Genomic DNA, 22,939 nt, shown 5'->3' with positions numbered 1-22,939 from the left:
AGACCATTAGCTTGGATCCTTTATTGCTCTTTCTGTCATTTTAACAGGTTAAAAATCAAAACACTTGGGGTCCCCTTTCATTTGAAGGTTTTTCCATCCTCTACATTTCAGGAGATACTGTCACTTAAAAATTGGTGTCTTTAAAGAACCACAATTTTTTTAAGGTGCTCTGTTAGGACTACCAGAAATACAGAAATTTCTAAAGCTAGAAGTGCAAGACACTCTTTACTTATTTAAATATTTCCAAAAACATTTAATGCAAGATAGTTGCACTACAAAATTCCTAGCTTATTTTGTAAATACTTGCTTTTCCCTAAGGTGGGTCTAAATGTTGCCTGTTCACATCCCTCACTTAAACTGGTGCAAAATGTAACAAAAGTAGAAATAATTTCTAAATTATATACTGAATGCTCATAGTGAGGGGTGCAGAACCTAATTCAAATCAGCAAATTACAGGGATTCATGTATAACTTCAGATGGTTACACCTGTTATATGTGATAGGAAAAAATGCATTCTTCTGAAGCTGAGTGAAACTTCATAGATATTCTTTTTACTCTTACCTGGTGATCCAGATCTGCAAAGGCTTGATAAGACTTTTAATCTCTTCCTCTTCTTTTTCAATTTCAATATGCTCCTGCAGGTTCTCCTCAGCAATGTCTAACATTTCCTCACTCGACATCATTGAGGTGATGCCATAATAGTGCTAAGAACAAAAAGGGTGATCTCTAATCAAATGACAACCCAAACACAGCAAGGTAACATTAGAAAGGATAGCTTTATTTTACATTTGTAGGAGGAATAAAGAACAACAATGTTATAAGAAAATGTAAAATATAAGTGTACAGTATTAAAGGCAGACCATTACCTGAGCATATTCCAGAAAATCATTAACTCCTCCCAGAAGCAGACCCTTCCCTCCACGGTCCAACAGTTCTCTCCAAATGATAGGAGACCCTCTGTGTTCCCATCCATTCATTTCACAAATGTCATGAAGCCACTGCTAATGTAAACATCCACGCCAAAAAGTTTTAATACTTTTTCATATTTGATAACACTTAAATGTTACAGCTATAAACATTCATATTATTTCCTCTCAATACATAATTACAAGGTGCTTCACAACTTACTCACGTACCAGTGCGTGCAAAATGGGGGAATAACACAAAGCAAGGCATGGTGATACACTATGATACCTCAGCAAAAGAGCAACAGGTTTTACTTCTGCTTGATTTTACTGCTGTAATTTTGCTCAATTATCTTAGCAGTACTAAAGACAGCAATGTTGTGAAGCAACGAGTAATCTGAGGATCCCTGTTTAGTTGCAGAAGGTAAGTAAGCTGCAGCGGTTAATTGCGATTCACTTAACTGTTCTAGTTACTTGGCTGAGGTGTCAAGCAAAAGTAAGAGGTAATAAACATCATGGTACTGTCTATCTCATGAAGTAATACTGCAATTTTTTCAGTTCTTTATAGGAACTACAGTGTAGACATGGCAACATGTCTACAGTAAAAGTACTTGGATAAGCCCATCCACTTGATTTCATACTTCCATTGTAATTCAAAGCCCCTGAATGCCAGAAATGTTCTTGACAGGTAACAACTCTGAAGGCATATGCAATCACAGTTTGCAAAAGATTTACAGGCTGAGCAGCAATTTATACATAATAAAAAACCAGTAAACTTGAACTTCTTGCTGACAAAACACAGATTTAGGCTGGCCCTCATTTTGTGCCCGTCTTCTGTGGTAAGACTCATGAGAAGGCCAGTCTCACAACATTCAAACCTTTCCTCTGGCTGGCTCTCAAAGCCAAAGCTGCTTCTGTAGCACCTCTATCCACACATCAAAACTCTAATACAGGACAAGAAGAGACACACTACAGATAAGCACATTCCTTGCTTTGTAGAGCACTGGGGCATCTACCAACGGCTTGACTTACAATCCCTTACCTCCCATTTGTCAGGGTGCTGAGTGATCTTGTGAACCCTGAAGTCTGGCAGGTTAGCCTGGAGATAGTCAGCCAGGAGTTCAGCTCTGGCATAGTAAGGGCAGTTTGCCTTACCTGTGAACACAGGGACAACACTGCAAATGGAAGATTTTGTGACATTGACTGATAAGGGCTTAACAGGCCAAATGTTTTTCAATTGTTCCAATTCAAAGAGAGTATTCTGTAACCAGCGTCCCGTGAGTTCCCAGTAAGTAACAGGACAAGCATATGAGCCAGCAAAGAAAGGATAATTTTGGAGGTGAAACAGTCTCTTCAGCCACCGTTTAAGGGGCGGAGGAGGCCACCCCGCGGGGGACAGCAGCAGAGAGAGGCAGAAGCCTCACCGACGGAAAAAGAAGGGGAGACTTGGAAACAGCAGAGGCAGCGTGCCGTACGGACACCGCTCTCAAGAGAGGCTAGAAGAGCGAGAAGTTACGAAGCCCGCAGAGACGAGCGGCCGCTACAAGCACAGGCAGGCTGCCGCCGGCGGCCGCCCCCCGCTCGGCGCGCCGCGCCGCGGTGTCTCACCTGCCAGCACTAACTTGGCCATGCGCGCGGCACCCTCCAACGGTCGCTTCGGCGTTGCGCAGCAACGCGCCGCGCGCCACGGCGGTTTGTCCCTCGGCCCGCGCCGTCCCTCTCGCGAGGCTCGCCGAGAACGCGCGGAGAGAGGGGCCCGGGTGTGATGGCGCCGCCGCGTGCGAGGTAACAGCTACCGGGCGGCGGGGGTACGGTGCGCGACCCGCTCGTCCCTCCCCAGCGTGGCTGAGGCGGGCAGCGGGCAGCACGGCACGGCGGGACCGCCCGCCGTTGCGCCCGGGCGTTCCGAGCCGGTGCGGAGCCGCCGAAAGGCCTCTGTCCCCTTGGCGCCGGGTCGCGGGCCTACGCCACTGGTACCGTACCCCCCGGGCAGCGTTCCCAGCGCCTGCAGAAAGCGAGCCCGAAACCGAGAGGCTTTGCCCCGCCTGGTGCTCCCGGCCCGAGGAGTGTGGCGGCTCGCCCGTGGGATGGCGGCAGGGAGGCTGGGCCAGGCTGTTTGTGGCCGCAGCCGGGCAGGATTCTGTTTACCGGAGCTGAAGGTTGGCAGTGAGCCACCAGAGCCCTGGCAGGAGACGGCGTCTGCTTGGAGGAACGTCAGTTAGGAAGAAGCTCCCTCCCGGCATAATTTTTGGTTAAAACAGCAAAGAGGAAAGAGTTGGCACCCAGGATGAGTTAGCCTTGTGTTGAGATGTTTGACTAAAACATAGGAGACCCAATAAAAGTCCCTCTGCAAATCATTTTCCAGGGATCTTTTTCCAAATCTTCCCCCCCCGCCCCCTCCTGTAAAAGATGTTTATAGATTTGGCAATTGAAACTTTAAGAATTGAAAGTCTCGTAACTAATCCATAATTTTAAATTGTTTTTACAGATGAGTGATCTCACGCAGTTTCTCCAGGACTGCTTCCACTGTAGAATTTCATCAGATCCCTTACTTTGAGTTGGCATTTCAAATCTATTCATGAGACATTAGCAAAAATGAATACTAAAATAAGTTATTTGCTAAATACTGTTAGATGCATGCATAGGTGCAATTCTGTGCTCACTCCCAAATCTTCAGCCACAGCAAGAAAACACATTTTATGGATTGGCAGATACAGGGATCCCCTGGAAAATGTGAACTTCAGGAAATTATTTTTAGATATTTGTCCTTCTTTGCATGGATCATCTCTTCGATTTCTGTCTCAAAAGACAGATGTTTTTAGTACAGGTGCTAAAATACAACCAGAGAAGAGTACGGAGGCTTTGGTGAGTGAGCAGGCTCCCCAGAATTCCTTGGAACTTGAAAAGTTGGATGATTCTGGGAGCTTCAAAGTGAAGCATGTAACGGATCATAGTGAACCATTCTTTAATAGTCTCCAGAAATGTACCTGTCCTTGCGACGTACTGGACTTGGCTTCAGAGTCCGCTGTTTCCATTAAGCACTTCACAAACTGTTTGACTACAGTATGGAGGCTCTTCAAAAACCTGTCCGAAGACCAGCAGCGTTACGAGAAGCAGCTGATCTTTGAGCACCCAGCTTTTGTTAAGCTTTGTCAGCAGCTGCTGCGGGACTCCAGAAGGATGACGCGGGGTGACCTGGTGTTCAGTCTGCATGCCGTGGTGAACCTAGGTGTTCCTCAGAACACTCTCCTAGTCCAGACTTTGGTGAGAGTGTGCCAAGTAAGTATCAAAATCCCTCTTCTCCTAAGTTTGGGCTGAAACCTCGGGGCTAATTCTGGGAGGCTGTGCAACATCAGAGAGAGTTTGGTTACATCCCTGGTTTAGTCTGGTGTTCCATGGAAACAGGGCTCCCATAGTTAATTTGTGTGTACTTCTAATTGCCTTCACTTTTGAAATGACTGCCTGATTTCAGACAGATTTAACAGAGAGGAGAAGTCTCAAAAACCATTACCCTTTCAAATCAACTAAATTTGTCTGATGTGAGACCGTGTAGGTCACTGCAGAATTAAAACTTATGAAGTGACTTCTGGGGGAAAGAGAAGATGGCAGGTACAGATTAAGAGTGGTCAGTTTTTTTTTCCTGAAACTTACTGGTCTGAAGTAATCTGATGTTGTGAAAACTCTTTAACAGGAGAAGCTCAATCAACTTGATAACCGATGTATCTCAGTTTTGGCAACTACTTTAGGAGGGCTGGATAAAGACAAGAATGTGAGCGCTCTTCAAGCTGGATTACAGTGAGAAAAATACATCTTTCACATGTTCTTCCACATGTTCTTCATATTTAAATGTTGTTTGAACATATGTCTTTTAGAATCATGGAGGGAATGTCTGCGCATAAAAGACACTGGTTTTAGGACTTAAATGGTCACATGAGATAACAGCTGTACAAGACAGTGATTTTTGGCATTGTCTTTGCAGTTTCAAGCAGAAAGGTTTCTGATGGCATAGGGTGCTAGACTGCTCTGCAGGGGATTCATATTCTGACTGCAGCTCCACCACTGTGGTTTTTTTTGTGATGTTGATCGAGTCACTTCGTGTATCTATGCCTCTTTTACCCATGTGTAGAAAGGAGGTAATGAGACTAGCTTACTTTGTGAAGTATTTTGGTTTGTCATGATGAAAAATGCTGTTTAACAGCCAGGGAATATTTTCTTTTAATTTAGTAAGTAAAAATGAAGATGAAGACAAGCTTAGACTTTATCTGTGCATCCAGCAGGGCCTTCTGTGTAGTGCTTTATCAGAATAACTTCTTTAGCTGTAGTGATTTTTTTCGGGGCCAATGAGATTTATGTGGGTAACCAATCTGCCTACTCCCACGAGATTGTTTTTACTGAGGCTGTCACAAAACTTGCCATGGATTAGTACTTTTGGTCCTGTGTCAGGTCCTGCTTTGAGAAGGTGGATGTGTTAGTGTTATGCAAAAAACAGGTTCTCCTGGAAGCTCAGGTACACAGTTCTTGTAAGTTGGTAGAAAGCAGGAGATCCATCTACAGCTCTTTCTCTGTCTTGAAGTCTGAAGCTCTTGCCCATTTGCAGGAAGCCGCGTCTGCAGAGATGAATTTCAGAGCAGTGCACTGCCTTAGAAAGTGACACCTCATATTTTTGTAGCTGTGCAGGTATATTTAAGGGTGATTCAGACATAACAATTACAATACCTCCCTCTGAGCCAGAAAAGGAGGTGCTGGGAATGCAGAACTCCTTCATCTTGTCCTTACGATCCCTCTGTGTTACGATATCCCCTTCTGTTTCCGCAGCCACAGCACTGCTTGTTTGTTTTTTTAACTCACTTGCATGAAGTTGTTGTCAGTGTCCATCCTCAAGTTTCCCAGCTGTTTCAGAACTTGCCTGCACATAGATGATTCTGTTATAAAAAATGTGCAATTTGTTTTTTTTCTGCAGAAGATTGTTAATTCCTTGAGGCTTAACAGCACTCATGTCTGCACAGTCACATGTGCAGTCTGGTCGGGTGCCCCTGCTGTTAATGTATCAGCAACAACATTCATCTATCAGGATAACATTAAGAAAGCATATATAATTATTTCCATGTGCAAAATATCTGTGCTGCAGCTACATCATGTAGAGTTACACCAGCCTTGCAAAAAAGGAGGTGGGAGAGGAGGAGGGAATTACAGCTTTAACTTGGGACTACATCAGTGAGGGAGAATGGGGGCACCTACCTGTTTCTGCTGAAATGAGGAAAGCTCTATTAAACAGTTAAAAGCTATCTAGCTCAAGGCCTTGTGTGTGTTTCTTCATCAGATTACTAGTGGAGCAGCGCATTCCAAGTATCAGAGACATCTTTATACTGCAAAACCTGATGAAATGCATGGGAAAAGATGCTCCAGTCTTTCTGAAAAAGAAATTAGAGGTAAATTTAGTTGGAGGCTCATTTTTACTTCCACAAAGCCTGTGCTCTTGCATTGTTTATAGATTGTGTATGGTTCTTTCCAGACACTCAAAGAGAAAATATAATAGAAAGGTTAATTGCATTTGCTATATGAATCATAGTCCAGCTATATCTGCAGGAAGAACTTAAATTTGGAGGCTGGGAATATCCCACCATGAAAGGGGGCAGAAGGCAAAGGAGATGGTACAAAAGGAATTGAGGCAGTAAAATAGCAGTGCCCTCACCTCTTGTTTGGGCTGGCCACATGGTATTTCATAGAAGCACTTACAGGCTGTTCCCTGATTCCCTTGCCTAGCTTGTGACTGGAGGACAAGAAGATGGAAAACTAGTCTGTGATGGGGCTGTGTCCAATAATGGTACGGGGCTAGAGGACCAATGGCAGTGAGATGCCAGGAGAACTCACCTGGCTCATGGCCTTATCTTTCTGTGTACCTGAAAGGTCCCCTGGGAAATACAGTGGTTGGGAGCAGGCTGTAGGTTTTATGGCAGGGTGTACTGGGTTTCGTCCTGATTTAAAGACGTTTTTTGAAACGTTCTTTCAAACAGGGCCTGCTAGTGTTTTCGTCACATAGCTGAAGGGCTCCGAGGTCAGCATTTGTAATAGCATTCATGAGGAAGTGAGGGAAGATACCACTGATGGGAAACTGGGCAAGAATAGAGCAGTGCAGGGGGCTCATGCAATGTGTTAGATGTAAGTAAATCGTAAAACCTTGCACAAGGTACCACTTTTTACAAGATGGTGAGAAACTGGCTGAAGATGTGGTGGAATATGGAACTGAGAGGAAAGTAACATTTCCACTTGTTAACTGAAGGGAGCTCTTAATTTTCTGAGCTTACAGGGTGCTATTTTAATACTGTGTAATTTCTGTTGTCGACTCATTTTGTATTTAACCTTTGATATGAATGCAGTAAAAATACTGTACTTTAATAGCCAATATACTTTGTAGCCTCAGTCCACATTTGTAGCTGGGTGTTTGTATTAAAGATACGCCACTTGGTGTGCTGTTGGATCACTTTGAGGACTTACAGCTTTCACGTGCATCCAAAACAGTAATTGGAGTACTATTAAATAAGTCAACTGTGCCAATTATATTTCTGCTACTTTTTTAAGAGTTAGTAGAAGACATATTCACAGTATTTGGAAATTAGCTTTACTGAGACTTCTTTCTTTTAAAACGAACATATAAAGGCAAATTGCTGCGAACTTGCATAGTGACACGGCTCTAGAACACTTGGTCTGCTATAACTGTGTATTAAGAAACTGAGAGTAGTTACTTTATCCTTTTGCTGTTTGTTGCTCCTTTTTCTTTCATATAAGTCTGTGAACAGGCTAAGGAATTTGGGAAAGTTTTGGTGAAAATGCCTTCACCAGAAAGCAGTGATAATATACCTGAAGAATGAAGGATTTAATAAGCTCTAATTCACTTTAGATGGCAGTTTTGAAAGAGATAGACCATCTGACTTTCCCGAATGCTCTGCGTGTGTTTTTGGCTCTTGCTGCAATGAATTATTGTTCCATTCCAATCCTGAATGCCTGCAGTAAAAAGATCCAGGGTAAGAAAAAAATACGTTTATTAAATTTCCCTTCCTTATACTGAATTCTTCCTAATTATTGTCTCGTCTCCCTTTTCTGATTTCCTTTAAAACTCGGGAAACATCTTTGTTTTACAGGATATTATAGTAATGTGGAGCCATTTGACAAGCAGCAAGACAGAAAATTACTGATTGATAATGAAAGCAAATAGCTCTTGTAGTCTCTGCCCTTCTTAACATTTACCTGCATTACATATTTTTCTTTATTTGTCCTGGTTGTTCATATGTGTTAGGACACGGTCTTTAATTACAGATACTGGCTTCTCCCATAGGACTTTCACCACACAGTACACAGGCTAGATGGCATACACAGAGTGAGCAGCTACTCAGTACTTTTTTCTGCATTTTTTTTAGTGCATGTTCTCAGGACTTACATGCTGCACATCATGCAAATGATGCTCTGGGAACAGTGTGATTAATTTCTGGACAGAAATGACCCCTATCAGAGGCTGGAGATGGAATAGGAAGAGGAGGGAGGGGTTGGAATTCTCCAGCAGGTTTTCCAGGTCCTGTGCTGTTGCTGGGGCTCTCAAGAAAGTACCCCCTCTCCCATATCTGGGAACCTCACCAGAATTGTAATAACTGTGTACTTCATAGGTACCTATTGAGTTAATTTTTGCAGCAGCAAGGGAGTGACCCACTGGTGATACTCATTTTCTAATTAGGCAGAAGAGAGATTAAGGTCAAAGTGTCCAGTAATATGAGACTCCGTTAGCCTGTTTTCTTTAAGAATACCTGGCATTACAAATCACTTAATTTGGTGCACAACTCTCATTGGCTTCAATCACAGTTGTCAGCACTCAGCACTTCAAGAAATGAGGTAACAGTGTTTTATGCTGAGCCTGGAAAATCACTGAGCACAACTCAGAGGAGTTAAAGTCAGTTATTTTCCTGCTATCCTCTTGCGTCCTCTGGCAGAGGAAAAGATAAAGTCTAGTTTTGATGGGTGCTGATCCTACTACTGTAGCTATGCTCTTTTCTCTTGCATGTCTTTTATGACATGTATGCCCCTCATTGCAGCAAACAAAGCAGGGTGTTCAGGAGAGAGCATTGTTCTTCAGTACTTAATCTTTTTCATCTCAGGAGTAGGTCCATCTTGTGTGGCAAATGAAGCAGCAGTCCTGCGCAGAAGTCTGTTGTCATCTGGCACTCAATCTGTGTCATCACGCTCATATGCCAGGAGGTTACGTTATGGTTCCATGTTATCCAGTTTGGCATACACTAATGCTTTAGTGCTTGACAGCCTTTAGTGCTTTTTAGACATAGATTCATATTTGTGGTTTCTTGCTGTTTTGTAAAACCAAATGGGAAAAAAAATGTAAATTTCATCATGTGCTAATATCTGATTAATCAGCAGCTTTAGACCCACCTCTTTGTTACTGCCTCAGCTGACATGGTGAAGTGGACAGCCCAAAGGCTCGATCAGTACTAAAGGGGCTCGCCTGATGGTTTCTATGCTGAGTGCAGAGAGGTGCTGAAAATCAAGAATCCTGGAACAGAAGATGTTCTGGGAACACAGTCTTCTTGCTTCTTTTGTTAGTTTGTCCCCTTTTGCCTATTTATCCGTTCTAGCTTGGTCCTGACTCAGTTTGGCTTCTTCTACCTCTCAGTTTCTTTATGTGTTTTAACTCAGTTGACTTTGCCTAGCTAGACTCAGTCTGTTCCTTATCTGATTCCCGCCGCCCTGCTCCAACCCTTAGCCAAACTGTTCCCACAATATCTCCAACCTACAGCTCCCATTGCTTTGTATCATTTGTCCTTTTTTGCTCTTCTGTTACAGAGAATGTCCACGATGCTCCATTTCGGCAGTTAATTCTCATTCTAGAAGCTTGTTACAATCTCCAGTACCGTAATGTAAAACTGTTTTCAGCATTAGCAGACTATGTTAATTCTACTGCCTGCCTTTGGGACAAAAGACAGGTGAGTTTGAGACCAAATAATTTATAGTGGTACTAGTAGAATATCTGGTGCTTTCCATCTTACCTTTCTTCATGTTTGTGTTTGATCTTTGGAGAACAGATTTTCTAGGAATACCAATCTGATGAAGTTGATACAGTTAAATTTTTAAAATGCTCTTCTATTTATTGATGAATAAAGAAATAAGAAATAAAAGGAGTGTTAAGGTTTGAAAAATTTGCTTTTATTAAAAATGCCTTTTATGAAATCAACAGGTAGGATCCACTTCACTGGCTTTCTTGACCTTATAAAACTATCTTTTCTTTTAGATTATGCTTTTTCTTTCTGCCTTCGAGACACTTGGCTTTCAGCCTACTGAGCTGATGGGTATTTTTGTTGAGAAGGTGACAGAAGACCCTGAATTCCTCAACTTGAAAAACCTCTTGATTGTTCTCCGAGTGTATTCACGACTCAACTATGTTCCCAGAGACCAAAAGCATCTGTAGGTTTTCATTTAGAATATCTGATAATACGTTATGTAGTCATGATAGAGTAATGTATGGCAACTAGTATTTGATTTCGGTTGTGAAAGAGTTCATAATCCTGTTTTATTAATCTGTAAGATAAATTTTCTGTGTCTTTTCCCATCTTTTCTACATAGGAATTTTCCTCTGTAATTGCAAATGGAGACCTTGGTTCTAGACTGACCAGGCTACTAAATCTGTTGATAGGTAGCTGTATCCTCACAGAAGAATCAAAAGCTAATGTTAGATTACACAACATATGATTGTACAAGATAATAAAGATTTCTAACTTGTATTTTTGTTTGAAATCTGTATTTTATATAGCCTTATTTGGGTATTTAGATACTTTTCTTCTGCTTTTGGAAAAGGTTTTTTGAGACTCTTCATAGCTGCTTGAATAAGTACCTCCCTCAGATTTCCAACACAGAACTGCTGAAGGCAGTGTATTCACTTTGCATCTTAGGATATCTTCCTCATCGTGCACTTGATGAGCTGCTGCAAAAGGACAGCAGGGATGAACTTCTACTGTCAGGTCAGGCCTTACTTTGTCATGTTCTTGTTTTAAAAGGGATAGTCTGCCTTCGTACATAATTTGTTGTAATTGTGTTAAAAGTTTAGAAATTAAAGAATGCAAACATGATTAATATTAAATTTGAAGTCCGCAAGACAAAGCTAACATAGTGATGGTGATCTAAGTGATCTGTTTCTGCACTAGGGAATCAGGCTTATTGTCTTGGGCCCCATGGTGGCAAAAGTTTAATAGTAGGTGTGCACATGGAGAGAGGTGAATATGAGATGTGTGGAAATGGTAGAAATGTGTAAGAGCCAGGGGTTCTATCTTTGACAGATGTTCAGGCATGTTTAAAAACACAGGAAGTCTTAACCTTTGTAAACCAACTTTAGTACCTGGAATCATGAGTAAAAGGTTATTTTGACTGCTCTGAGTTAATAATGGGGAACTTGGAATGGTTTGTAGTAGAATTTGGTTTCCACATTCAATTCTTTACAGCCAGTAGAGTAGTTCAGCAGAGTAGAAATTCACTGTAGAGTAAAACACTGTGTCTTGCTGTTGAGCCTGCTGTGACTGAACCTGAAAGCTGTAAAGCTGTAACTGCTTAGAGTTTGCGCAGCTTACTACTCTTAAAGTACAGTTTCAAAATTACGGCCAAGTCTGATATCCCGTCTTTGTTTTATAAATATCCTTCTAGTTGTCTGGATTTTATAAATGGTTTTTATGCATGCTGTCTCATTCCATTTTCTCCTTAAATCTCCTGTAATAACCGATAGCATGCACAGAGCTGTGTACAGTAGAGGGGAAAGACTGGATAAATGGGCAGGTCCCAGCCATAGACTTTAATATTATAATTAGTGAACTGATGGTGTATATTTAACAGTATATTGAAGATAATAATATTCAGTGAAAAAACAATTGGGTTTTGATTCCTATATTGAAATTCACTTGCTCTGCCAGAACAGACTATAAATGATAATAAAATGAAAAATTCTGTGAGGTGATACATTGGATGTAATATTTTTTGTATCCTTTTTCAGATGATCTTTACAAAGAACAAAAGGAAATGATGCTTCGCTGTGTGAAAGCATGTATGGAACTTGATAGCCCTTCCTTCGTGAAGCCTGCATTTGTGCTGACTGAGAATTTCTCCTCATTAGTATCTCTTAATCTCAGAAAGGCTCGGGAGGCGCTGATAGAACTTCTGGGAGATGAGAACATGTTTCGGCAAAATGTTGAGCTGCCATATAAATATCGTATTGGTATGAAGCCCAATTACCGTCATATTCTTTTTAATGTAGATTTATCATCCCCAAAATAATAAGGTGGTAACAAATTTGCGTAGGGTGCAAGTGATTAAAAGTGTAACACTTTGAAGACACAATCTTTTAACAAATGATGTCCTTGATTGGTGAATCTACTTTCTAGGATGCTTCTGTTAAGGTATTTAAGTTAATTTACTAAAACTTCATGATTGCTGTTATTTACAAAAATGCTTTGGACTTTTTGGTAAGCATCAGCAAGCAGATGTTAATTGTACATAAATCCAATATGGCCAACTGTTTTAGAGAGTTGACGTGTTAGTACTAAATCACATTAGAAACAAAGCCAAACAGCAGCCGCCTTTTGTTCTCCGACTTGTTTCTTCTCTGAAGCTCTGGCTAAGGTTTAGGTTCTACTTTCATTTATGAAATGGGATATGACCTTCTTTGATAGGTGATCATTTCATAACATTTGGTTTCTTTTATATTTTGATATTGCTTATTTTTTTGCCAGCCACCCAGCTTACCAATTTTTCTGTATTTGTAATACAATTTTCTTCCTACATATTTCTAATGAGGAATCAGATTACAGGAAAATCTGAGTAGGTATGACAGACTGCGATCAAGACTAGTTTCTTTAAACTATGATTTCACTCCCATAAAGTTATATCTACAGTTTCAAAACACTTTTTTTTTTTTTTTTTTTTCCTGGAGATGTGCAAGCTATAGCTGTTTATATTGGTTGCAGGGAGGGAAAAGCCATCAGTAATATGTAAATTATTAGAGAACAGCAATTAGAAACAGAGCAGTGACAGTGTTAATTTCTTCAAATGAGCTGTTCATTTGAAAACAATTTGAACAATTAATGTTCAAATGAGGACATTAATTGTAACCTCTTGCAGTGTTAAATGTTTTGTTGTTTTGTTTTCAGATTTTGAAATCAGAATGGATTCAGACAGAAAGAAAGTGCTCCCAATAGCTGCAACAGATGATCATACTGACTCAAGTGTTCAAAGGTGTCTTTTTTTGACTGCATATTTTTTCTAGCGGGCTAGTTTTATTTGTATGTATTCCATCCAGTTACTTCTTTGGTTCACTGATTTGCAGAAGCAAAGTAGATTACTAACTTGTTATTTGTGCTCACTGAAATATACAAAAATTGCCATGCCAGTTCAGAGCAACAGCTCATCCAGCTCACTACCTTCTTCTAACAGAGGCTGACTTAACATTTCAGAGAAAGAGGCAGGAAACATCACAGTAATTTGATACTCTTGTAATGGATACAGGTTTTGAAGTATGACTGAAATCCCTTCCAAAAAATTACTACATTATGGTTTTAAAATGCCAAGTATTTGTGTGTCCAATTAAACATTCAGTTATTCTCTTAAGTCTCTAAAATGTGCATCTCAATGGTATGTTATGGCAATTAATTCACCTGCTGAAATACAATTTGAATAAAAAGGATCATCATAACCACATTTTAGGTGCTTAATTTAATCTTGTGTAGAAGAATGACCTCTCAGTAACTGAAGTGGGACATATATCATTTAAGTAACGCTTAAGTAGAATTGGGTAATACTTAACACTTGTGTGCTGGATCACTGCACCGGAATGTATTTTGTATAGTTTGCTTTTTGGGAAAAGGGGAGCTAGTGAATTGTGTAACAGAAACTCACTGCCAGGTTTCCAAGGCATTCAGCTTTCCTCACCCTTCCAAGGGTTTTTATGGCAGGAAGTAACCGATTCTGAATATATTAGCAAAGGATCAAAGTAAATGCAGAAGCTGTCAAACTAATGTAGAATTTTGAATGATCTATCTCTTTCTCGTGGGAGAGTGGAGATCTAAGGACTTAATTCTGCTGTAGGTATTTGGGTAGATGCTGGTACTTGTGTGAAGCTCATGGAAGAAGAGAGGGTCTAAATTGCTTAAGTCTGGAGGAAAAGGATAATGAAATTTGTGCAGTCCTGAAACTTTTGCCTACCAGAAAGACAGCTGTATATTTGCAGTGTTAAAGGACATCATTGAATCATTGTCTTAAAAATGCTTATTCTGCATTTGTACAATGGAGTCTTCCCTACTCTTCTTGGTTGTAGATTGGCTTTTCTCTTTGTTCCTCTGTCTGCCTTCTGTGTGGGTACAACGCACCCCCAAGGGAAGCTGGCAATGAAGAAGCGACATCTAAACAAACTGGGCTATCATGTGATTCTGGTAAGAAGAGTCCCGTTACTTTCCCTGCTTCGGTCCAGTTATCAGCACAGTGATGAGTATGGTTGTTTGGTAGAACAGGCCTTGTAGGGAATGGTGAGCCTTCTCCAGAGTGGTAATTGTATATCGTCTCTACTTAGAAGGTAATGGTGGTGTCACTAGGGAGAAAGGACAGAGGAACTCTAAAAGACAAGCTACCACTTATCATTATCAGTGAAATAAATATCATCATAGTTCAGCAAAAACCCCCAAACAGTCAAGCCACTGAATTGCTTTCTACCTAAAAAACCTATGTGACTTTGGCTTATTTCCCTCATTTTTATAGAATGAATGATTCAAGTCAACTTGTTTTCAAAATACAGCGACTCCCTATGGCCTTCCCATCACTGAGCGCTTGGTTTGTGGGATAGGGTAGTTTGCTAAAGACAGTAGGACTAATGTGCCCTTTCCTTTCCTTTTCTTTTCTTCCAGGTCCTGAACAAGAAGTTTCAGGAAATGACAAATGAAGATGCAGTTGAGTTTTTGAAAGGAAAAATTTATTCAGAAAATGCTTTCCCTTCTTCTGAAGTGACTGTGCAGGATAATTAAAATAAACTAATAATTTTGGGTCTCCTGATCTCTCTTTTTCCTGTGTAATTAATGTAAGGTTTTAATGGAAGAGATAAGCAGTTTTATACACAACTGCCTAGTCCAAAGTATTACAGATTGAGAAGAGCTTGTAAAGTGAACAATGCCTGCTAATAGTGAGGGGTTTCTTTTGTGAAGTGGGAGTGGATTTTCTTTAGTGGAAGGAACTACTTAATCAATCCAAAAAGCATCCTGACATCTATTGCTGATGAAATTTCTTAATTTTATCTTCACTTTGTTTCCCCTCCCCCGTGCCCCAAGTCAAATTTCTCTCTAGTCTTGAGCTGGGTCAGGGAAAGGAAGTGACTATTTCAAGTGCTATTGCAACCTGGCCTACAAATACGCACTAGAAGGACTCCCCCCACCATCCCCCCCCACCATCCCCTCTGTTCTTTATGCAGAACTATCGATAGTAAAGCAGTAAATAACTCAGCCAGTTTCAGAAGTTCAGGCTGATAATGGTTCTGTTAGCTGTATGCTTTTTCTTTTGAACCCTTTGCTTCACTGTTACTGTAATAGATTTTTGAGACTTCTCACTACAAGAACACAGGTCTGGCACGTCTTTATAAACTGACTCTTGCTCTGTTTCTGGTATTAGTGTCTCCACAACTATTTAAAGAGGTGTTGCAATACTAAGATTTGTTCATTACATACTGTGATGCATCTCCACTGGCCTGTTATGTAGTGGTGGAGCTGATTATGTTGGCAGAGTCCTAGAAGTTCAAAGCAGCTGCAGGAGCAGAGAGAACTGGTACATCTTTTCCATTCTTGGTAACATCTACTGGTAAAATCCATTTGTTGTGCTGGAGTTGCTGAAGTACTTAGTAAGAGCATACATTTGCCAACAACAGTTTGCTTGTTTCTGCGGTGTAATCAGATCCTCAGTCACAATTTTGCTGTACCATAGCCACAGTCCAGTCGACGTGAAGGGAAACAGCAATACTTTCTACAGTGACTGTGTGTGACCTAACGGTGGTGCCCTTGCTTCACTTGATAAGCTACAAGCACTACGTTCTTTGTCTTTGTCTTTCTGAAGTAGTGTGGACACATGGTTAAGGTATTACCTTTCTTATCTCATCATTGTATTACAGTGATGAGGTGAAAAGAAACAATGTGCCTAAAAAAAATTCACTGCCCAACTTCTTGCAGAACATGTAGATAGAATATGGTGGAAACTGCAACCAAAGAAGCATTGTTACAGCAGTCTGGCATATAAAAGCAGGGAGAGCTGTTCAGCATTTCAGTCTCTGAAATGCAGCACATGCAGAAAAACAGATTTGATGCAATTGTAGAACTTAACAACCAGAGCAGAGTTCATATGCCTGACTTGATGAGAAGTTTGTTGTGCCCCCTTTTTGGATCTGCTACTTTAAGAAAGCATTGTCTGTACAAATTCATCTGTGAAGCAGATTGGTCAGAGCCATTCTCGTGTTCAGAGCTGGCCGACTGACCCACAGTCCCGGCCTGCACTGGAGGAGGTCTGAAATACTCTGTGCTGGAGAGCCAGGTAGTGCTCAGAGCTGTGTTTGAGAAAGCATTTGGTGCTGTTCAAAGCTGAAGCCCTGCAAACCAAGCTAATGCAGTGTCAGCTGCGGCTCTCGCCTGGGCTGGGGAACTGCTTCCTCTGCTTCGAGCTTTTCAGTCAGGTCCTCAGTAGCAGGTACGTAGCTCCCATCTCTTCAGGGACAAAACACCAGGCAGGGAAATATACTGTCCTCTTGGGTGCCAGCAGCCTGGACAGAATTAGCCACCAGTGGGCACAAAATGGCATAGCATGTTACATTAAATCAGCTGATCACCATCTTTTCTTTCTTTTTTTAAACACTTTACGAGTAGGTGGAAACTTATACAAGCAGTATGGAAGTGTAGTAGTCTGCCATAATGATCACCTTGCTTATTAAAATATCTTGCTTTATGCTACCTCAATAATCTAAGTCGTTACTACGTCACCACTGATTCATAGTTCCAAGCAGTATGTAGCTGCTGCCAGAGAGACTTCAGAGCTGTGGGTTTCCTCAATCTTTACATCTGCTAAAAAGCTACTCTGTTGCAATGCCTGAAACCCAGGTTTCTCAGGTGTCCAATTCATGTAGTAAGGGAGATTTAATCCCCTATTTTGTGCATTACAGTCTGCATTTAGAATACCATTCTCCTCTCTTTCCTGAATCATGCTTATTAAAATTAGTGGGAGACTCACACAACAATAATTATTTTGCTCCTGTAATTGTGGGTTTTGTCACTGCGTGGATTGCTCTGTGCGAAAGGTGCAAAATCCCCTTTTTTAAGCAAAACAGATACTAAACGTGTTTTTAGCTGACCTGCCAGTGAGGCTAACAGGAGATGCAAGCTGCACCTTTCTCTACCATTTTCACAGTCTGCCTGCAGACTCGGGAACATGTGTTTCTAACCTTTATTCACACTTGGAACACTTTGTAAGTGCAGTGGCTGGAAATTTTTTCTGAACAAGGAGTGAGGAACCAGGAAGCTGAATATGGCTTTATTTCATACAGCCCATGGGTGTATCTTATTAACAGATGGAACCCAGACATTTGCTGTGGTATTTGACTCACTAAAGGTATTTCAAGGGTGTATCCAATCTGTAGCAAGGCCAAGGTTCTTAACCCCATGTAAAGTGAAAATAGGTAATTTATTAAGTAAACTAAATTGCTGAGGGAGGGGAGGATCTTCAATGAATTGAAGGCTTGTTAAAGAAGATAAAGCAAGTATAGGGCTTAGAGTAATTATGTAGCTATGACTTAAGGACAGTGGACTCAGCTGCACAGAGCAACCATATATTTGACCAGATTCTTGTATGAAGGCAGTATATTTTACTCCTGGGCCACAAAGAAGTCTGAAAAGTAGATCCATACAAATCTTCCCTTCATTCTGAGCTATGAAATACTGGACTTAAGCATTTGTCCTGCTAATCTCAAAGAAAGAGATACTGCCTTTTATGATTCCTGTTTTTTACAAGCTGCTTGCTGTTAGACATTTTTTGATTCATAAACCTTATCTTATTACAAAACAGTAAAATGCCATGATAAAGCTGGCTTATCTGGTAAATTTTTCTAGTGTTCATCCTTTGAATTCTCCAGGTCATCTGAAGGATATCCACATACAAAAGGGTGACAAGCTCAGATCATTGTCATGTATCACACAATCAACAGGAAAACATTGTGAGAAGGATTTATAAATGTAAGTTATATAGCAAACTTCACTGGCCCAAGCATGATGTTAAGCATTGCAGTATGTGTGAACAGATCTAAAATGAGAGCAAGAAACAGGAAGGCAGAAGATGTGGTCTGCAAGGGTCAAGAAGGCTCTTGCGTGAACAGAAAATAAACTAGTACCATCTAAGCAAAAAGGAAAGTTTGTGAAGTAATGCAGAATGAGAACAGTGAGTGTTTGGAAAAACAAATTGTGTCCATAAGCAGCTGGATTTGCAGACCCTGACGACTTGTAGTTCTCTCCTGCCTGGATTTGCTTATGTCTAAAAACACTTCTGAGCCCTAACACCAGCCTTCTCAGGGTATGAAATATTCCAGCCGCTCATCACAAGAAACATCCAAGAACTCTCTTTAAAACTTCCACCTTGCTCTCAAATTAGCCCAGTCATTCAAAAGTGACTGCAAAAAAGGGACTAAAAGTACATTGCAGGAGTTTGATTTTTGTTAAGAAATCAGAATCTAAATAAACTGGAGCTTGGAATTAGAGAATGAAAGTCTGTTTCTCAGGTATTGCAACTGTTTCTGCACAGGCAAGAGGTTGAATAATGCTTTGTATGCAGAGACCTAGGGATGTGGCTCTGGTCAATAGCTGAAGTGAAGAAAATACTAAGACTTCTGTCTAATGCTTTTTTTTTTTTTCCCTGGCCATTGCAGTAGGTATTATTTTATATTGCCATTTGTTAATGTTAAGCTATTCTCTTTGCACACAAATCTTAGATCACATAAACTTGCGTGAATGAGGTTCCAGTTTCAATACCTCTTTACTGACACTAGAATATCTGAATTAAAAAAGAATTGCAGGTGTTTTGTAGATCTCAAAAAAGGTGGAGCATTCACTCCTAGGTGAAATGTGCTGAAATTAGTTATTTCAGAACAAAAGCAGAGCCATGGTTATCTGTTGTTCTCTACATGCATACTTTTAAAGCAATTATGGTACTTAAGCATAGGTTTTACTGAACATGTAATCCTGTGGTTTTGGTCTTCTCTTTTAAGTGATGCAAATATAATGGAACTCTGAACTATGTTTAAGATCTGTCCTTCTAGTTGCAGCAGGTTTTTCCCTTTTTTCAATATTTCTGGACAACCGCAGTGTAAAGTGAAAGTATGAATGTGGTGGCAACTGTAAACAGCCACCCAGGAACAAGAAGAAGGAGAATCTGTCCTTGGGTCTGCAGCAAAGGTCCTTGTGTCCACACACAACCAGTGAGCTTTTTGTTTCATCCTGTTCCCTCTCTCTGAAAATGCTCCTATGCTATACTCCAGTAACATTGTTGCCATGGCACCCATCAAAACTCAGATATGTTCTCGCTTTATGTAGCAAGATGCAAATTTTTATGAACAGGAGAATTTCTTTTCTGTTATGGGTAAGGGACTCTATCCATGCCTCCAGACAGAGGCAATTTACTGAACACTCTTGTCGTTCCTGAGTATATGCCATAGTTCACTCTTACCAGTTCAATCCACAAAGGGCACTTGCTAAATTTTCTGTTTTTGCCTGTTTGATTTTCATGGTACAGATTCCACTGCACATATGATGTCATCTGCACTCGACCACCCTCTAGAAAGGTGGGGAAGTGTGTGGGGAGTGTGGGGAAAGGGGGAGTGGCTCATCAGCTGGTTTAAATTAAAGTCAGGGCACTACAGCAATATACACCAGCTGAGGCTGTGGCTCTACAACTTCAAAGGAGAAAACTTGAAAGGTTATGGGAGTCCAGTTTTCTCCTTTAGCAGTAGGGAACACCTGGTGAATTGGACTCTGAGTGCACAGAGGCTGGTGTAAATGGTGAGAATTGTCACTGAAGTCTTGATGTGTACTGACACAGATGAGATGAGATTCAGGAAATATACAGTGGCTTGTTGTGGAGGAGATTATATTTGTATGTTAAGATGTTATTGCACACAATAGCTAGGGAAGGAGGAGAGACCAAGCATGGAGCCCACGTTTGAAATGTCAGTCACATAATAAAAGACTTTAATCTTTTTAAATATGCATATTGAAGACCAATACTGGGTTGTTACTTGCCCTTTGCGCTGGCTCAGCAGTTAGATATCAGGTTTAGCAGAACAACAGACAGTTCCTTGACACAGGGAATTCTCTGGAAAATACAGAGGCAACCTAAACCCCTTGTACACTGTGGTGTATGAGGCAAGAAGAGGGTAAAGGCTGTTGATGCATTTCTCTCTGTTGTTTTAGAATATGCTCCATTTTGCCAATGAACGATTTGTCCCAGGGACATACCATCTTCTACGGTGTGAATGAATCTTCAGTCTGGGTCACTTCTGTATAAATGTAAGGAAAATGATGGAGATCTGAAAAGTTAAGCAGGCAAACATATGTGTGTGCGCATGTGTTTGGAGATTTGCTCTGTATCAGTCTATGCTCAAGGAACAATACAAAATGGTGAATGCTTCACTGATGTCAGCAAGAAGATTTCCTTCTCAGTAGGCAGTACTCCCCCCAAAAGGTAGTACTGAGGAGGGGGAAGATGGGTTTGATTTCTGCTGATGCAGAATAAAAAGAGAACTTTCCAAACTTTCCACTGCTGGTGGTAGGTTTGATATTCAGTTGCTTATTCTAATAACTCAGTATTTGAAGGGGGAAAAAAGAGAACAACAATGAAGGTATCAAAACCACTCTCTCTGAAGAAAGGATAAGATGATCTGACACTAAGGCATTAGACAAGGACATGGGAAATCTGAGTTCAGCTCCCTGCTTGCCATCAGTTATCTGTCTGCTCATGGGCAAGTCACTCAGGAGGTCCCTGGGGCACACTCAGAGTCCTGGTGTTCGCACCCATCTCGGTAGTGCCGTGACTCAAAGGAATGCCCTGCTTGGCAGCAGAGGCACAGCCCCAGCACAGCCAGGCGTCTGTGTTCCCCGTCTGTATAATGGGGATGTCCCCGTGTCGAGTTGCTTGGATTTGTAAGCTCTCCCAGGCAGAGCTGGCTGATGTTTCAGATCCACTCCTTGTACAAAGAATAGTAACAGTTCAGCCATGAGAGTGGAGAAAGTCTTGGCTAATTGTAAAAGAAACAGCTCCCTTCGCTGAAGAACCCCAAAACTTGTGACCAATGCAAGCCATGTCAATAGCCTTACTGCAAACCTACCCAGCCCTGTCACAAGCAGCACTTCAAAGTTACACTACCCAGTCCCTTCCCCAGATACTATTAGCAGCAATGATTTTTTACAAAATCAGACACCAAAATAAAAGCTGTTTCTACTGCATGGCTCATCCATATGTACATAGCACACTTCAAACCCCGCTTATAAATTCTTTAAGGCTAATTTGCAAAAATACACTGGAAATTCTATTGAGTGTAAGTTACAAAGAGTGGACTTGTTTGGCTCAGACGAGATCTGCTTTGAGATCTTTTGTCAGCTACTGTTGGTTTCATTAATAATCACTGAGATTCCTGAGGGACATCATAACCGTTTTTAACAGATCCTCACGCTGGTTGAGGGGTTTGGAGTACTACTCACCATGCACGAAAGTACATAACTGCATGCATGCAAGCAATACTGTTATGCTCAGTGGTGCTGGTATTAAACAGAAAGCTAAGTATGTGTATCATTGTTGATAGAATGGAGGCCAAAGGTTAATATGAACATGTTTTATAGCTGCAAAAGCTAATTACTTAAGTTAAAGTGAATATAGTGTATATTGTTTGGGTCTAAGAAATTGTATGCAAGCATATTCGCAACTAATCATAAAGTATTTTAGTGCTTGTAATAGAATTCATTAAAAATAATGTTGGCTATTCTAGAATACAGTGCAGTAAGCTTGTTTTTTAACCATTAAGCAATAATAGAGACTTATGTGCTGTCCTTTACAGTTCTGCTAGTAGCAATAAAAGAATACTAGTTTATTTACTTACAAAGGTAATTATTTTATTTAAAAATACAAGATAGGCTTTTAATATTATGTGACATCTTCTTTAAAAAGGCCTAATTAAAACAAACAACATATTGCTTTGACAGCTAATCGTTTACAAGAAGTTTTGTTTCTTCACAAAATCAAGGATTCTTGCCTAATTCTTGCCCACTCAGAACATCAATATAGGATCAAACACTTCTGAAAATCCTTTTCCGCCAGAGCAATATCTTTGAAATCATAAGTTCTAATCATGTCATCAGAAGGTATTCTTATGAGGGAAAGTTTTCAGGACTGGAGAAGGTGAGTGAGAAAATCTTACTGGTCTTTCTGACAGTGGATTCAGGCACATTAAAACTGTCAGCAAATTGAATCTTTCCTTTGATCAAACTACAAGGGCAATATTTTGCAGCCAGCTTGTATGTGTGGAATTTGGGTTCAGCAATTTACCATGCACCTGAAATATACTACTAGGGTTTTTAAGTTAAATTGCACAATCCTTATGCAGACAAATTTCCCATAGGGATTTCCCATAGTCCTCACATAAGGACTGTAGGATTTTGTGCACAACTCCTCGTAAAGGTGTTCATCCTTAACTCCTAGAACTGAACCGATAGTGTTTGTTACCTTTTAGTAACAGCTGGTAAATATCATCTTGAATTCAGATTGTATGTTAAAGGACCAGCTCAAGGTTCCTTAGCAGCGACATTTTGCTGTCTAAAGGATGAAGGAAAAATAACCACCCAGGCCACCTGTTATTAAGGAAAGACAATTCACTAATAACATTCTCCTTTCCTGGTTAAAGAAAATGGTGTCTGAGGAAGCTGCTCTGCCAGCCTAATTAAACC

The 22,939-nt window shown here is 40.7% G+C and overlaps 2 protein-coding genes across 4 annotated transcripts in view; one reads left to right on the top strand and one right to left on the bottom strand.

The window, feature by feature from the left end:
* Positions 1-22,939, bottom strand: part of MDH1B (malate dehydrogenase 1B) — a 60,926-nt gene that overhangs the window by 7,015 nt on the left and 30,972 nt on the right. The window contains exons 1-4 of one of the 3 annotated variants that reach the window (XM_076342407.1): positions 2,514-2,599; positions 1,948-2,060; positions 867-1,001; positions 562-704 (exon numbers count right to left, since the gene is read on the bottom strand). In XM_076342407.1, the coding sequence (XP_076198522.1) occupies positions 562-704; positions 867-1,001; positions 1,948-2,060; positions 2,514-2,535 (413 nt within the window). In that variant the 5' untranslated portion in view covers positions 2,536-2,599. Of the gene's footprint in view, positions 1-561; positions 705-866; positions 1,002-1,947; positions 2,061-2,513; positions 2,600-6,143; positions 6,202-22,939 lie in introns of those variants that run through there. The other 2 variants (XM_076342406.1, XM_076342405.1) reach the window with 2 other exon arrangements.
* Positions 2,636-14,981, top strand: FASTKD2 (FAST kinase domains 2). The gene is made up of 12 exons (XM_076342404.1): positions 2,636-2,690; positions 3,394-4,184; positions 4,597-4,700; positions 6,226-6,334; positions 7,804-7,927; positions 9,747-9,886; positions 10,192-10,364; positions 10,755-10,918; positions 11,938-12,159; positions 13,091-13,175; positions 14,254-14,368; positions 14,837-14,981. The coding sequence occupies exons 2-12, from the start codon at positions 3,501-3,503 to the stop codon at positions 14,951-14,953; spliced, it is 2,037 nt and encodes a 678-aa protein (XP_076198519.1). The 5' UTR covers positions 2,636-2,690; positions 3,394-3,500; the 3' UTR covers positions 14,954-14,981.

This window comes from Aptenodytes patagonicus, chromosome 6, assembly GCF_965638725.1.
Source record: "Aptenodytes patagonicus chromosome 6, bAptPat1.pri.cur, whole genome shotgun sequence".
In the NCBI taxonomy this organism is placed as follows: domain Eukaryota; kingdom Metazoa; phylum Chordata; class Aves; order Sphenisciformes; family Spheniscidae; genus Aptenodytes; species Aptenodytes patagonicus.
The sequence above is the reverse complement of the archived record's forward strand: the minus strand, read 5'-3'. Positions and strand labels throughout refer to the sequence as shown.

What these genes read in the sequence shown, in the direction of transcription:
- FASTKD2 (XM_076342404.1), top strand. Translation starts at nt 3,501, where the DNA reads ATGAATACTAAAATAAGTTATTTGCTAAATACTGTTAGATGCATGCAT. An exon ending in GCCTTTGGGACAAAAGACAG is followed by an intron (nt 9,887 to 10,191) that starts GTGAGTTTGAGA and finishes CTTTTCTTTTAG; the next exon opens with ATTATGCTTTTTCTTTCTGC. An exon ending in GGATGAACTTCTACTGTCAG is followed by an intron (nt 10,919 to 11,937) that starts GTCAGGCCTTAC and finishes ATCCTTTTTCAG; the next exon opens with ATGATCTTTACAAAGAACAA.